General features: G+C 38.8%; 1 protein-coding gene across 1 annotated transcript in view; it reads right to left on the bottom strand.

Moving 5' to 3' along the window:
* Positions 1-16587, bottom strand: part of TDRD5 (tudor domain containing 5) — an 87508-nt gene that overhangs the window by 23633 nt on the left and 47288 nt on the right. The window contains exons 7-10 of the mRNA XM_047752643.1: positions 15638-15810; positions 13030-13250; positions 10354-10566; positions 9791-9857 (exon numbers count right to left, since the gene is read on the bottom strand). Coding sequence (XP_047608599.1) covers positions 9791-9857; positions 10354-10566; positions 13030-13250; positions 15638-15810 — 674 coding nt within the window. The remainder of the gene's footprint in view (positions 1-9790; positions 9858-10353; positions 10567-13029; positions 13251-15637; positions 15811-16587) is intronic.

The raw sequence follows: 16587 nt of genomic DNA, 5'->3' as shown, positions 1-16587 counted from the left end.
AGTAGAACTTTCCCTTATTAAGCTAAGTTCCTAGGGGTAACAAGCTTAGGATAAGGGGGAAAAGAAATAACCTAGCCTTCACTTAGATTTGCAGCTCAACTTTCATACCACCTGGATGGTACACAAATCCTCAGGATATTCATTTAAAATAACATGGTTTCAGATTGGTTACATTGCTAGATACCTGGCAGAAGCAAATGTAAATCTCTCTAGGGATAGGCAATCTTTTTGCTTTTTAGGGCTGCACCTGCGTCATATGAAGGTTTTCCCAGGCTAGGGGTCCAGTTGGAGCTACAGGTGCCAGATACACTATAGCAACAGCAACACCAGATCCAGGCAGCGTCTGTGACCTACACTATGGCTCACACCAACACCGGATCCTTAACCCACTGAATGAGGCCAGGGATCGAATCTGCAACCTCATGGTTCCTAGTTGGGTTCATTTCTGCTGTGCCACGATAGGAACTCTGTGACAGGCAATCTTAATCTGTGTTCAGATATTCTTACAAAAATTTTTAAAAGTCAATGAGCAGTATATAGGCAATGATAAAAAGCATTTAAAAATTAATCACATGTAAGAACAAAGAGAAACAAAGTAACACAAAACTCAAAAACTTTATGTATTTGAATTTCTAGATGAATTATGAAACAATTGAACTTGCTATGCTTAAAGAAAAACAAAGAAAAAATGAAAATAATTTGAAAGCTTCTGCAGAGATGTACAGTCTATTAAGAACTAATCTAGCAGAATTAAAGAACCAAAAGAACTTTTAGAAAGTAAAAATATAATTATCAAAATTAAAACCCTAATAGGTTAATTCAATAGTAGATTAGGTATTTACAAGAGTAAATCAGTAAAATGGAAGATGATTTAGAAAAATTACCCAGAATGCAGTATGGGAAGACAGAAATACATAAAATACAGAAGAGAGGTTAAAAAATATAGAAGGTAAATTCAGAAGATTTCACATGTGTTTAATTATGGTGCCAGAAAAAGAGAGGCAGGAACAGAGAATATGAATACAGGGAAAACATCATAGTTGAAGAAATAAATGGCTGGGAATTAGCCAGATATAACAAAGTATAGATAAAAAGAAGTCCAGTGAACAACAAAGTAGGACAAATGAGAATAAACACATTAAAAGTGAAGAATATGTTTTTCAGACTTCAAAAACAAAGTAGAGTGGAAAAACTACCTTGATCTCCCCCCTTTCATCTATATCCAGTAAAACATCTATAACTCAATAAAGGTGTCTCTGACCCGCACAATAGGGCCCTGGAGAAATACACACATCTGTACATCCAAAGGTAAGCAAACTGGAGCACAGAGAAGAGGCGAGGGAACCGCACAGTCAGGGCCTACAATCCTGGCCCTGAAGGAGGTGGTGGAGCCCACGGTTTCAGAGAACCCAGTAGCAGCAGGGAAGGCGGTGACACAACTCTGGCTACCTGACCACACTTGGCACCCATGGCCAAAGGTAACTGGTAAGCAGTGGCGGAAGGGCCTGGGTCCCTGCCCCTCCAGCTTCTGAGGTGCCCATGACTCCCACCACTAATGCCCCACCTCCAAAAGCAGATCCTGTGACTCAGGGGATCCCAGAGGCAAGGAAAGAGCCCAACAGCCTGGTGACCACAGCAAATCTGGAAGAAGCAAGGTAGCAATGCCCATGGTGGCACAGAAAGCAACAATGAAGGCATGGAGCCACACCACTTACAGAAAAGATGGAGGTGGGAAACTGCCACTCAAATACAACCAGTGGCAGCTCACGTAAAAGAAACAAAAAATGTGTGCGGCACCACCTACTAGAAAACAAAAAAGAAAGGACTCTAACTCCTAACCTATTGTTTAACATCATTTTTTTTCCTTTTTTGTTGTTGTTGTTGTTGTTGCTATTTCTTGGGCCGCTCCCGCGGCATATGGAGGTTCCCAGGCTAGGAAGCTGGCTAATTGGAGCTGCAGCCACTGGCCTACGCCAGAGCCACAGCAACGCGGGATCCGAGCCGCGTCTGCAACCTACACCACAGCTCAAGGCAACGCCGGATCGTTAGCCCACTGAGCAAGGCCAGGGACCGAACCCGCAACCTCATGGTTCCTAGTCGGATTCGTCTGCGCCACGACGGGAACTCCTTTTTTTTTCCTTTTTAAGGCTACACCTGCAGCATATGAAGTTCTTGGACTAGCAGTCAAGTCAGAGCTGCAGCCATAGCAATGCCAGATCTGACCTGCATCTGCAGCCTGTGCCATAGCTTGCAGCAATGCTGGATCCTTAACCCACTGAGCAAGGCCAGGGATTGAACCCACAACCTCATGGGTTGGGTTCTTAACCTATTGAGCCACAACAGGAACTCCCATTTAACATCAAATGTTGTGGCAGAGGAAAAATTCATCATCAAGCAACATGAAGCACTATAGCAACCCTACATCACAAAAAGAAAATGACAATTCTCCAGAAACCAAAGACACAGAATATTGTGATTCAATTGACAGAGAATTTCAAAACAGCTGTTGTAAAGAAAGTCAACCAAGCTAAACAAACAAACAAACAAAACCTCCAAGAGTTCCATGGCACAGCAGAAACGAATCCAACTAGGAATCATGAGGTTGTAGGTTCAACCCCTGGCCTCACTCAGTGGGTTAAGGATCCAGCATTGCCGTGAGCTGTGGTGTAGGGCGCAGACTTGGCTTGGATCCTGCATTGCTGTGGCTGTGGTGTAGGCTGACCGCTGTACCTCTGATTTGACCCCTAGACTGGGAACCTTCATATGCCATGGGTACCACCTTAAAAATTAAAAAAAAAATTTAAAAACTCAAAAAGGCAGCTTAATGAGCTCAGGAATAAAATTAATGAACAGAAGGAACTTTACTAAAGAGAATGAAACTCTAGGAAAAAGCCAAACAGAAGAACTCAGTAAATGAGATGAAGGATGCATTAGAAAGCACAGGGACAAGAGCAGACCGTATGGAAGAGAGAGTCAGTGATCTTGAAGACAGAAATCTAGCAATGACATAAGCAGGAGAGGAAAGAGAAGATATTTAAAAATGTGAAAATCCTACAAAAGCTATCCAACTCTTTTAGGAAAGGCAACATTAGGATAATGGGTATCGCAGAAGGAGAAGAGAGGGAGAAGACAACAGATTATTCAAATAATACAAACGTGGGGAAGAAACTGGATATGAAGGCTCACAAAGCCAAGAGAACACCTCATTACCTCTATGCAAAAAGACATCCTCCAAGACCTAATATTAAAATTGTCAAAAGTGAATGACAAAGAAAGGATCAAGACGTCAGGGAGAGAGGAAAGGATCAAGCTGGAGAAGGAGTAAGACATCAAGCTCACCTTCTCCCACAAACACATCAAAAAATACAACTACATGTAGAATGATTCGCACAGAACATCTACTGAATGCTAGCAGAACTTAAACCTTCAAAAAGGGGAAACAACCCTCCACACAACTGGGTAGAACAAAAGGAAAAAGAGGGAGAAAAGGAATTAGGACAGGACTAGCATTCACGAGAGGGAGCAGTTAAAGAGAAAAGGAAAACACATCCCGGGAAGCCACCTAACTACAGGGAGATAAACTGAGACAGGGGGATCTCCAAGTCCTGAGAAAAGCAGAGCAAAGTGAGAGCCACACAGATCATCTGCGCCATCACCCAGACAGCAGAGCCTGAGCCGCTCAGGCGGGGGCTGGGTGCTGAGACTCAGGCTCCGGGGGTCAGTTCCAGGGAGCAGACTAGGGTTGGCTATGTGGGGGCAGCTTGAGGAGCTAAGAAGGGGTGTGCCACAGGCTGGGGAGCAGAACACCACAGCCGAGGGAACCCAGGAGGAGATCTGGGCCTGCAGAAGAAGCCAGGTGCTACTGCTGGGGAGAGTGAGAGGAGGAGGGGTGGACCGCAATAGGAATCTCTCTCCCTTGCTCTGGCTACAGGAGACTGGGTGCCTCTTGTGTGGGCCCTGGGTGGCTGGGCACCTCTTGTGAGGGCTAAGGGCAGCAGGGGGCTAAGCACGATGTGGAGCCTCTTGTGTGATCTACAGTCTGCGGGGTTACACCACAGTAGGCATCTCAGAAACCAGAGCAGGGCATGGCCTGCACCACAAGAGGTCTGTGAGCAGGCCCCACCTGTGACCTCAGTCACCTCAGAGGTTGGCACAAATGAGGGCCCTGCAACCGAGCACCACCCGTTGTTGCTCTCACTCTCCTGGGAACACACCTGCCCTGTTGCCGCCACTGCCAAATGCTCTGGGCAGTGCCCACACATATCCAATCACTGTCACTTCCAGGAGCCTGCAACTAGTAGCAGCCTGTGCAGCACTTCCTACATGGGCTAAGTGGGACAAGGTGCTTCTTGCATGGTATACAGGTGGCAGGGGCGAACCACCACAGTTATCTCTGACTCCAGAAGTGGGCCACCACCACCAGGGGTCCACGAACGGGCAACATCTGTGGCCCCAATCACCTCAGAAAGTACCACAGGGGAAGGCGTTGTGACCAAACAACGCCTGTTGTTGCTCTCTCCCCCTGGGAACTCACACATCCTGCCACTGCCAAGTGCTCCAGGCACCATCTAAATCTGCCTGAGGCTCATTACCACTTCCCAGGGCCCTGCAACTAGGAGTAGCCTGTGCCACCTTCCTGCAGGTCCTTGCTACTGTCAAAAGCCCAGCAACCAGGCACTGACTACTAGCCCTGCCATTGCCTCCCTCTTCCTGGAAACACACTCAAGGGGATAACAGCCTGCTCACACCAAAGAACGAGACAGCAAATATCCAAACTCCCATTCCAAAACTCAATAGCAACCCCCCACAAAATACAGAGGGGCACTCTCGCATAGAAAGAGCCCTCCAAAATTATAGTAGTTAGCTTCCCTAAATCACAGGAAAAGAAAAATATAAGTGAAATGAAGAAGCACAGGAACCATTTCCAGTTAAAAGAACAGAATTCGCCTGAAGCAGTAAACAATGAAAGAGATCTCTGCAGTCTAAAAGACACTGAGTTCAAAAGGGAAATAGTGAAAACACTGGGAATTAAGGGTGAATATGAAGAAATTAAGAGCAGATATAAAGAGTAATGGAGATTACTTTAGAAAGGAACTAGAAAATATAAGGATGAGCCAAGGAAAATTGGAAAATTAATTTGCAGAGATGGGGATCCAGCACTGCCACAGCTGTGGCTTAGATCACAACTGAGGCTTGGATCTGATCTCTGGCCCCAGAACTCCATATACCATGGAGTATACCATGGAGTATTTCCATATACCATGGAAAAATACTGTAAGATATCCCTTTGTACCTGTCAGAATGGCTATTATCAAAAAAGCAAGAACTAACAAGTGCTGGTGAGCGTGTGGAGAAAACAATCCTCATACACTTTTGTTGGGAATGTAAATTGGTGCAGCCACTATCAGAGACAGTATGGAAATCCTCAAAAAATTACAAATAGAACTACCATGTGATCCAGCTATCCCACTTCTAGGTATTTATCCAAAGAATATGAAAATACAAATCCAAAAAGACATCTGCACCCCCATGTTCACTGTGGCATTATTTACAATAGCCAAGACATGGAAACAACCTAACTGTCCATCAACAAATAAATGGATAAAAAAGATGTGGTACATATATAACAGAATACTGCTCAGCTATTTAAGAAGATGATGTCTTGCCATTTGCTACAATGTAAGTGGACCTTGAGTGTTTTATGCTACCTAAAAAATAAGTCAGAGAGAGACAAACACCATGTTATTTCACTCATGTGGAATATAAAAAAAATAAACAAACAGAAACAAAATAAAACAAAACAAACAGAAACAGACATAGAGAGAACACAATAGTGGCCACCACAGGGGAAGGGGAAAGGAGCAGGACAAAATGACTGAAGGGGGTCAACTGTCTGATGACAAGTGGAGAACAAATTTTTGGCAGTGAGCATGTGGTAGGGTATATAGAAGCAGAAATAAAATGCTATACACATGAAACTTACATAATTTATAAATCAATGTTACCTCAATAATAAGAAGCTTTGTTTTCTAAAGAGCAAATGTTCAAGTTTCAATTTCATTAGCAGGTAATTTTAATATGATTTTGATTTTGAAATAGTTAAAAACATAGCATCCTTTAACAAAATCTCCCAGATAAGTGAAAAGATCTTTCTTTTACACAAAGAGTAAATATCTATAAAATAAAAATGTATTCTGTTTTTAAAAATATCTGAAGAACACAAGAGAAAAATATGGAATCATAAAAACAGCTATAAAAAATTAAAAACAGCCACAGAAAAAAAGGACATTGCCTCCAGAGGAACATCCATTAATGGATAGCTGACTTAAATATAATAAGGGAAACCAGAAGCCAGTGTAATGATTTCTTCAATTGGCTGAAGATATTAACTGCCAACCTAGAATTCTACACCTACTGAATATATCTTTTAAGAACAAGGACAGGAGGAGTTCCTGTTGTGGCTCAGTGGTTAGCAAATCCGAGTAGGAACCATGAGGTTGCGGGTTCGATCTCTGGACTTGCTCAGTGGGTTAAGGATCTGGCATTGCTGTGAGCTGTGGTGTAGGCTACCGAAGAGGCTCGGATCCTGTGTTGCTGTGGTTCTGGTGTAGGCCTGCGGCTACAGCTCCAATTCGATCCCTAGCCTGTGAACCTCCATATGCCGTGAGAGTGGCCCTACAAATGGCAAAAAAAAGCCAAAAAAAAGCCAAAAAAAAAAAAAACAAGTACAGGAGTTCCCCTCGTGGCGCAGTGGAAACAAATCTGACTAGGAACCATGAGGTTGCAGGTTTGATCCCTGGCCTCGCTCAGTGGGTTGAGGATCTGGCATTGCCGTGAGATGTGGTGTAAGTCGCAGACATGGTTCAGATCTGGCGTTGCTGTGGCTCTAGCGTAGGCTGGCGGCAACGGCTCCGATTGGACCCCTAGCCTGGGAACCTCCATATCCCAAAGGTGCAGCCCTAAAAAGACAAAAGACAAAAAAAAAAGAAGTACAAAATTATATTTTCAGGTAAGCATAACCAAGTCTGCCGTCAGTAAACTCTCTCACAAAATGAAATCCTAAATAATACAATTCAAATAGAAAATGTCCCCAGACAGAAGGTTTGAGTAGTGAGAAGAACAGCTAAGAAACTGAGAAATATGTTAACTATACCTAAATGGACATTATTATTATTTTATATAGTCAATTCCTTGAGAGGTTAAAAATAGTAGCATTGATTACAAAACAAAAATCAGAAGAGGACATTAAAGGAGTTAGTGTTCTAACGTCCTTGCACTGCTATTCACATATGTTTTATTTCCTAGAGTCATCACTTAAATAACACAGTGGAATAATTTAAAAATCTCTTCAAACTAAGGCATGCAAGGTGAGAAAAAGAAAGAACAGGTAAGCCGGTGATCTTTCACTAAGGCCACTAGGTTCTTCCCAGCGCTTGAAAAGTTTAGCTGTCATCTAAGGATTTGGGCAGACTGTATCCATACCCTAATTTTGGAATGCACCCACCCTATGGCCCCTTCCTTCAAGTATTACCCCCTAACTTTTAGCTGTTCTGCTAGCCCCCAACAATGTCCTCTAACGTTTCAATCCAGCAAGATTGCAGACTGGGGCATGACCTCAAGAAAGAAGCTGAAAAACTCCTAATCTTTCTTACTGCAATTTGACATCCAAGGGTAGACTCCCCTTTTTCTGCCTGCTTTGGATTTTGTGTTTAAGACTATTAGTCCCATTGTGCCACTCTATTGCTACTCTACCATTACCAAGTGCATTAACTATTTTTGAAACCAGAAAAAAAAGATAAAGAAATAAAGAGAGATACATTCATTCAGTCAAAAATAATTTATTGAGCACTTACTATGGACCAAACATTGATCTAGGAACTGGAGATAAAGTGGTAAACAAGACAGACAATATCCTTGGGCTCAGGAACTTACGATGCTGTATATGATCAAACAATTAAGATAATACCAGCTGATGTTAGCAAGTAAAACAAAGTGACAGTGAATAACTGAAGAGGAAGGGCACATCTTAAATTGGCTGGTCAAAGAAGTCCTTCTTGGGGAAATGACAGTTGGGCTTAAATCTGAACAAGAAGGATCCAATCATGACAATTCTTTGAATAAGCTATTTTAGTGATCAGCCAGGGCAAAAGCCCTAAGTCCAGAAGCAATTTGTGAAGGAAACAACAAAAAGAACCAAAAATGGAAGCCATTTGGCTAATATGAGAGTAACGGACATTGGCTATAAGTAGGTTACAAATTTATTCCTGACCTTTCTGATGGAAGCTATAAAAAGAAACCTAGTCAGGGCTAAAACGCACCCTAAAAAACAATACTCGGTACTGACTTGCACAAAATACATACTTTCCATACATTACTGATAATAAAAATCAGAAGCAGACTGAATTAGTCTAACAATAAAGGGACAGTTAAACAGGCTATAATACTCGCTTACCTTATGGATTACTATGAACATATTAAAATTGAGAACTATGACATACAAATATATTTGTTATAATGATGAGTAGAAAAATGGAATATAAAATAATGTGATTACTATTACATTACTATTACAAAACCCTCCAAAACCCTCATCTCCAATATCCAATAAACTAAACTGGAAGAAACTCATGTCAAATTTCTAAACTGAATGTATCTGACTGGGGAATTATAAATTACGTTTTTTCCTTTTCTTTCTTCTTTATTGTGCTTTTCTGACAAAAACAATTTAAAGGGATAATCCATGTATATATGCAAGCAACTCTTAGGTTTAGGTTAAACAGGCAAATATAGTATAATAAATATGCATGGCATGTCTAAGAGTTCTGAGTGAAAAACAAAATTATGTGCATAATTATAACTACATAAACAAATGTATCTATATGCTGGAAATGCCTCCTGTTCCAACCCACTCCAATCATCTCCCACAATGATGTCATGAGAAGATTCTTTAAAAAAACATGTATCTTGAAATATTAGAAAAGGAATACAAAAATACAATATCTTTCAAAATTCACCAAAAAAAACAAATACCTGGGAATAAACCTGACCAAGGAGGTAAGAACCACAAAACATTAATCAAGGAAATTAAAGAGGATGCAAAGAAACGGAAAGATAGTCCATGCTCCTGGATTGGAAGAATTAATATTCTTAAAATGGCCGTACTACCCAAAGCAATCTACAGATTCAATGCAATCCCTATCAAATTACCCATGACATTCTTCACAGAACTAGAACAAACAATCCAAAATTTTACATGGAACCATAAAAGACCCAGAATTGCCAAAGCAGTCCTGAGGAACAAAAACCAAGCAGGTGGCATAACTCTCCCAGACTTCAGGCAATATTACAAAGCCACAGTCATCAAGACAGTGTGGTACTGGTACCAAAACATATATACAGACCAATGGAACAGAATAGAGAACCCAGAAATAAACCCAGACTCCTATGGTCAATTAATCTTCGACAAAGGAGGCAAGAATATAAAATGGGAAAAAGACAGTCTCTTCAGCAAGGGGTGCTGGGAAAACTGGACAGCTGCATGTAAATCAATGAAACTGGAACGCACCCTCACACCACGGCACAAAAAAAAAAACCTCAAAAGGCTTAAAGATTTAAACATAAGACAAGACTCCATAAAACTCCTAGAAGAGAATAAAGGCAAAACACATGCTGTCTACAACGATTTCTTTGAGGGCTCACTCCATGTTTTATATATGTTTGTATCCTGAAAATCTAGAATTATTCTTGGCATCAAATGTTTGCTTATTAAACTGAAAACACACAAACATACCTCTACTGGTCTCACCCAAGCCAAAGAACAAGGGATAGCCTGAGCCGGAAGCTTTGTATAGCAGAACCTGCAACAGATAATCAAATATGGATGTTTAATCATATTTTAAAACTGCATTTTATGTAATCTCTTATCCACTCTTTAAGCTTTTTACACCATTTCAGTGTATTTTATTGTTGCATTTTAAAATTAATGTCTTACACTTTAAAGCAATCTAAGAAATAAACTTGTAAAATGTAGCAGTCTTTGAAAACCAGGGAGGAACAGTTCAACCTTCATGCTATATAAATTCACCTCTTAGCATGACCCAAAGAACCATTTTCTTAGTAGAAATTAAAATTAAGTTTCATGGAATCTGTCCATTCAGATTCACAGTCATGTGAAGACGCAAGAGATTATATTCAATTGTGAAACTAAGTGACCATTTTGCCAAATCTGCACTGAGAAGAAAAAAGGGTGAAAAGGAGGGAGGGATGCAGGAGAAAAGGAAGAGAGATCCTAATACCATACAGCTTTAGCATTATGGTTCAAAACTTAGTTCCTTATTAAATTTATTAACTTACTTAAGGAACCTCAGGGAGCTCTTCTGAACAGTTCCAATATTTCCAAAGTCTGGGTAGAACACTTCAACTTCCTGTTTCCCGAGAATTCGATGGACAATGACCCGATACCACCATTTATCCTCAGAAATCCTTACACAGCAGAGGTGTCCTGGTTGGATAAAATACTCTGGCATGGCATATCGATCAGAAACCAGCTGATTAGAGTAACAGCGCCTGAAGAATTCCACAATATAGAGAAACCCACAGGGGTAGGAAAAATTAAAGATCATTTGTTTTTGATGTACCAAGGATAGGAAAGTCTCAGCAAAAAGCAAAGAAAAAAATCCTCACCTTTTCTGATTTGGCAATGCTTATTATTAAACCAATTAATTTTCTTTCTCTTATCCAAATCCCTTCTCTTTATCAGCAAACTTCTTCAAATAGAAACTTCCTAAGTGACTACTACATAACATTATGCCAGGAGTTCTTGAGTGGGAGATGACCATATAATGTAGTAAACTTAGGAAAAAACCATGGAATGCTTTTGGAGAGCTACAAAATAAGTCATTCTTATATGTGACACCAATGTAAAAATTAGACATTGTTGTTCATGAATAAATCTAAAGAGACTGAGAAGACAAACATTTTACATAGGTTTACTAAAAAAGGACATCATATTTCAGTAGAGCAAAGATAATTTAGAGCAGTAGTTCCCTAAGTGTAGCTCAAAGACTCCTGGAACCCTACATCCTCTCAAAAAGTTCATAAGATATAAGCTACTTTAATACTTCAGTATTATGAAAATAGTTATGTGCTCTCTTCACTGTGATAACATTTGCACTGATGGTGTAAAAGCAAGGGTGAAATTCCAGGTGGCTTTCGCTAAATAAAGGCAAATGTACTCCGTAAATCTGCACTAGTACTCATTTATTTTTCACTGCTGAAAAATAAATTCCAGGTGGCTTTTTGCTAAATAAAGGCAAATGCACTCCATCAAACTGCACTAATCATTTATTTTTCACTGCCATGCATTCACAGTAAATAAAAAAGAAAAGAAAGACACCCATTTCACTTAAGAATGTCCTTGATAAAGCAATAAAAGTTATTAAGCTTATTAAATCTCAACTACTAAGTGATGACTTTTTAAATATTCTCTGTAACAAAAATAGAAGTACAAGTAAAATACTTCCCAAGTTGCCTTAAGGAAAAGCACTTGTGCATTTCAGCTGCAAACTGAAGTAGTTGCTGTGTGTGTGTGTGTGTGTGTGTGTGTGTGTGTGTGCATGTGTACATGAGTGTGTAGCTTTATTTTTATTAGTAAGATGAGCTAGACACTTTTCTTAAACATTATTTTTGCTTGAAAGGTCCACTCACAAATTACATTTATTCGAACTTGGGTATGTGACATAGTATTTTCTCAAAAATGAAGTGAGCTTGTCATTTCCAGGAAAACACAGCATTTATTGTCAATGACAAAATTCAAAGCCTCCAAATGAAAATTAGGATTTTTGGAAAAAAGTTGCATCCAGCACCATGAGCTTGACGGCTTCCTAATACTTAATAATTTTTTGAGATCAGCGATGATATTAATGAATGTGATTTTTTAAAATATACCGTGTGATGAAACATGCCAATATTGGAAGATATATGTAACTCAGTGAACCAGTATTTTCCAAAAGACCAATGCATGATGTTTTAAAATCTTAGATGGTGGTAAAATTCAGGGCCAGTTCCACTGAATCTACACTTAGAAAGTCCCTATGCTATTTTTTAATGCTCTGTTACTGTTGTCACGAAATTCTTAATAATTTTAAGGAGTCTTGCATTTTAATTTTGCACTGGAGCTTGCCATCACATAGCTAATCCTAGATATATTCAAAGTGCAAAAGCATAAAATGCATTTTAACACAGCAGAATTTGAAAAGTTCAAATTCTACATTGTAACTAACTTTAAGAAACTACCACTTGTCACAATCCCCACTGTGGCTCAGCAGGTTAAGGACCCAATATTGCCTTTTTGAGGACAAGGGTTCAATCCCTAACCTCACTTAGTGGGTTGAGGATCTGGCGTTGCTGCTGCCAGCTGCAGCATAGGTCGCAGATGTGGCCTCAGATTCGATGTTGCTGTGGCTGTGGTGTAGACCAGCAGCTGCAGCTCCAATTCAACCCCTGGCCCAAGAACTTCCACATGCCACAGGTGCAGTCGTAAAAAGAAAAAAAAAAAAAGAAATTACCACTTGTCAAGTTTTGGTATACTACCAAAGAGTAGTCACAATTTTCTGAAAAGTCTATTAAGATACTCCTTTTCCCAACTACATTATGTGTGTGAGGCCAGATGTTTTCATATGCTCCCACCAAAATAATGTATCTCAAGAAATTAAAAGACAGAAGCAGATATGGAAATCCAATTTTCTTCTGAGTTAGATATGAAAGAGATCAGCAACAATGTTAACAATGCACTCTTCTAATTTTCACAAAACAGTTATTTTTCATTAAAATGTTATCTATATTCAGATAAACGATTTACTATTATTTTAATAGTATAAAAATAATTCTTGCAGCTTTAATCTCTATACAATAAATATTAATAAACAAAAGCTCTCTTGGGCCTTAATCTTTAAGAGTCCGGAGACCAAAATGTTTGAGAACTGATTTAGAATGAAATAGATAAATACATTGAAAACAATGGACTCCTACCGCATTTCAATCATCATGTCTTCAAGTAACTCTGATGAATCTCTGCTATAGATTCGGATGTAGAATTGACTAGGAGAGATGATATACTCCACAAAGACCCCCACGAGGGTACTGGTATCTAATGGTGGCAGTCTGCATAATTTCTTGTCCCTTACAGCATCTGGTGGGATATCATGATTTGCCATTGCCAAGTAGAGCTGTGATTTGTTAATTTCTACTTGCTACAAGTCAAGAAAAAGAAAAAACCAAAGAAACCACTATAAATATTTGGGTGACATTTCAAACTCTATGACAATGTTTCTTCAGGTATATTTCATGGGCCACCTTTAACAGAATCCCCTGGCAAATTAGAAGAATGAAAATTCTAACATATACTCTTTATTATATATAAAATAACCAACAAGAACATATTATATATCACAGGAAACTATACTCAATATTTCGTAATGACTTAGAATGGAAAAGAATCTGAAAAAAATACAGTAATCACTTTGCTTTACACCCACCTTGAATTAACATGACACTGTAAATCAACTATATTTCAATTAAAAAAAACATTCATGATAAAAACTCTTAGCAAAGTGTGTATAGAGGGAACATACCTTAAAATAATCAAAGCCATCTATGACAAACCCACAAAAAATATAATACTCAATGGAGAAAAGGTGAAAAGGCTTCCCACTTAAATCTGGAACAAGATAAGGATGCCCACTCTCACCACTTTCATTCAACATAGTATTGAAAATCCTAGCCACAGCAATTAGACAAACAAAAGAAATAAAGAGTGTCCAAATTGGAAAAGAAGAGGTAAAATTGTCATGCTATGCAGATGACATGATACAGATAACATGATACAGAAACCCTAAGGACTCCACACAAAAACTACTCGAACTGATCAATGAATTCAGCAAAGTAACAATATACAAGATTAATATTCAGAAATCAGTTGCATTTCCATATAACAATGAAATATTAGAAAAGGAATATAAAATTATAATACCTTTTAAAATCACACCCCCCAAAAATCAAATACCTAGGAATAAACCTGACCAAGGAGGTGAAACACTTATATGCTGAGAACTATAAAACATTAATCAAGGAAATTAAAGAGGATGCAAAGAAACGGAAAGATAGTCCATGCTCCTGGATTGGAAGAATTAATATTCTTAAAATGGCCGTACTACCCAAAGCAATCTACAGATTCAATGCAATCCCTATCAAATTACCCATGACATTCTTCACAGAACTAGAACAAACAATCCAAAATTTTACATGGAACCATAAAAGACCCAGAATTGCCAAAGCAGTCCTGAGGAACAAAAACCAAGCAGGTGGCATAACTCTCCCAGACTTCAGGCAATATTACAAAGCCACAGTCATCAAGACAGTGTGGTACTGGTACCAAAACATATATACAGACCAATGGAACAGAATAGAGAACCCAGAAATAAACCCAGACTCCTATGGTCAATTAATCTTCGACAAAGGAGGCAAGAATATAAAATGGGAAAAAGACAGTCTCTTCAGCAAGGGGTGCTGGGAAAACTGGACAGCTGCATGTAAATCAATGAAACTGGAACGCACCCTCACACCACGGCACAAAAAAAAAAACCTCAAAAGGCTTAAAGATTTAAACATAAGACAAGACTCCATAAAACTCCTAGAAGAGAATATGGGCAAAACATGCTCTGACATCAACTATACAAGTGTTTCTTTTCTTAGGTCGGTCTCCCAAGGCAATAAAAATCAAAACAAAAATAAACCAATGGGACCTAAGCAAACTTACAAGCATTTGCACAGCAAAGGTAGCCATAAAAACAAAACAAAACAAAAAAAAACCCAAAAAGACAACCTATGGAATAGGAGAAAATAGCTGCAAACAATGCAACCCATAAGAGCTTAATCTCCAAAATATACAAACAACTCATACAACTCAACAGCAAAAAAAACAAACAAACAACCCAATTGAAAAATGGGCAGAAGACCTAAGTAGACATTTCTCCAAAGAAGACATAAGGATGGCCAACAGGCACATGAAAAAAATGATCAACATCACTAATTATTAGAGAAATTCAAATCAAAAGCCAGATGTAAAGAGCAGAAGGGAAGAAAAGTTAGCAATTAATTCCTTAACGATGACAAAATAAGTAATAGGGAATGAAAACACAAAAAGGGAGAAGTCTCTGTGGATATATAATGAAGGAGGAAAAAAAAAGTCACCCGATAACTTAGGCTAGGTACAGGGGTGACCTGCAGCAGTGCTGAGATAGACATCTACAACAAAGCTCCTCAATTCTTCCCTCCAAGGCCTGGAGGGTCTCTAAGCTACTGAAACACAACAGAGCAGTGTCATCCCAAGCCAAGTGTCCAATCCTTAAAGCCATCTGAAAACTCTGAAATGAGACTCAAGGAACATTAGTTCTAAAAGAGACTGGAAATCAGAATAAGTGCTGCATAAGATGACTTCAGATCAAGTTACGATCTCTTTTATGAAATTACAGATCTAGAAATAAGACTTTTCTCAAACAGAAGTTTATTTTAAAGAAATATTCAATTACTTTCCATAATACTGAATCTCCAGTGCACACAGTCGTTAAACCCTACTCACCAGCTGTAAAGGCTTTACCACAAGATTAGGCTTCTTAAAAATCTTCTGTTCTGGCTCTCTCTGGTTTTTTGAAGGGCAATCCCATGTTGTCTCCTTGATAACAGCAGTAGACAGTGAATTTCTAGGGGGACTGGACACAGAAGCTTTGGCTTCTATTTTCTCGTCTGAATGAACTAAACATGAATTTCTGACTGATGAAGCAGCTCCATCTGAAATGAGCAATACAGCAGCCTAAATACATATATGTACATATACATATACATAATTTGTAAACTGTTACTAATACATTCTATGTACCAGGCCCTGGGCAGATAATAAAGATGAGAGATATGAACTTCTCTGTAAATCTTTCAGTATGAGAGATATAAGGAGAGGTCCAGGTGGAAACAAATCTTAAATCATTCATGTTGTGGGGAGAAGGTAAGTCTGATAAAGTTTTTTAAACTTTGGTGAAAGGTTTTATTTTTCAACATCCTGATTTCAATTTATTTCTTGTTCAACTTTAGCTATGAACCTTCACTGTTACAATATACAATACATGTAACTGCTTAATATTCCATAATATGATGCCTTAAGTTTTAGGGAATTCCCAAACAAATCACACATTTTGTTCAAATTTACATGTGTATGACCATAAGAGGCTGACATAAAAAAGACCCCAGACAAACATAAAAACTATGATGACTCCTAAAGAAATAAACTAATAACTGTACAAAGATGTAGGTATAAGAATGTTTATCTCTGTGTTTTTTTTCTAACAGAAAAAAATGGATACTCTATATGTCCACTGATGTGAGACTGTCTAGATGAATTCTAATACAGTTACATAAAACAATTACATATACAGTTAAAAAGGAGGAAATAAACTTGTATATGCGGATATGGAAAAATATCTCTACAAAGTATAAAAAGCAAGGATTTATATACAATGCTGCTTTGTGGAAGAAAAT

Source organism: Phacochoerus africanus, chromosome 11, assembly GCF_016906955.1.
Source record: "Phacochoerus africanus isolate WHEZ1 chromosome 11, ROS_Pafr_v1, whole genome shotgun sequence".
Taxonomy (NCBI): Eukaryota; Metazoa; Chordata; class Mammalia; order Artiodactyla; family Suidae; genus Phacochoerus; species Phacochoerus africanus.
This window is presented reverse-complemented; position numbering and strand designations above follow the sequence as displayed.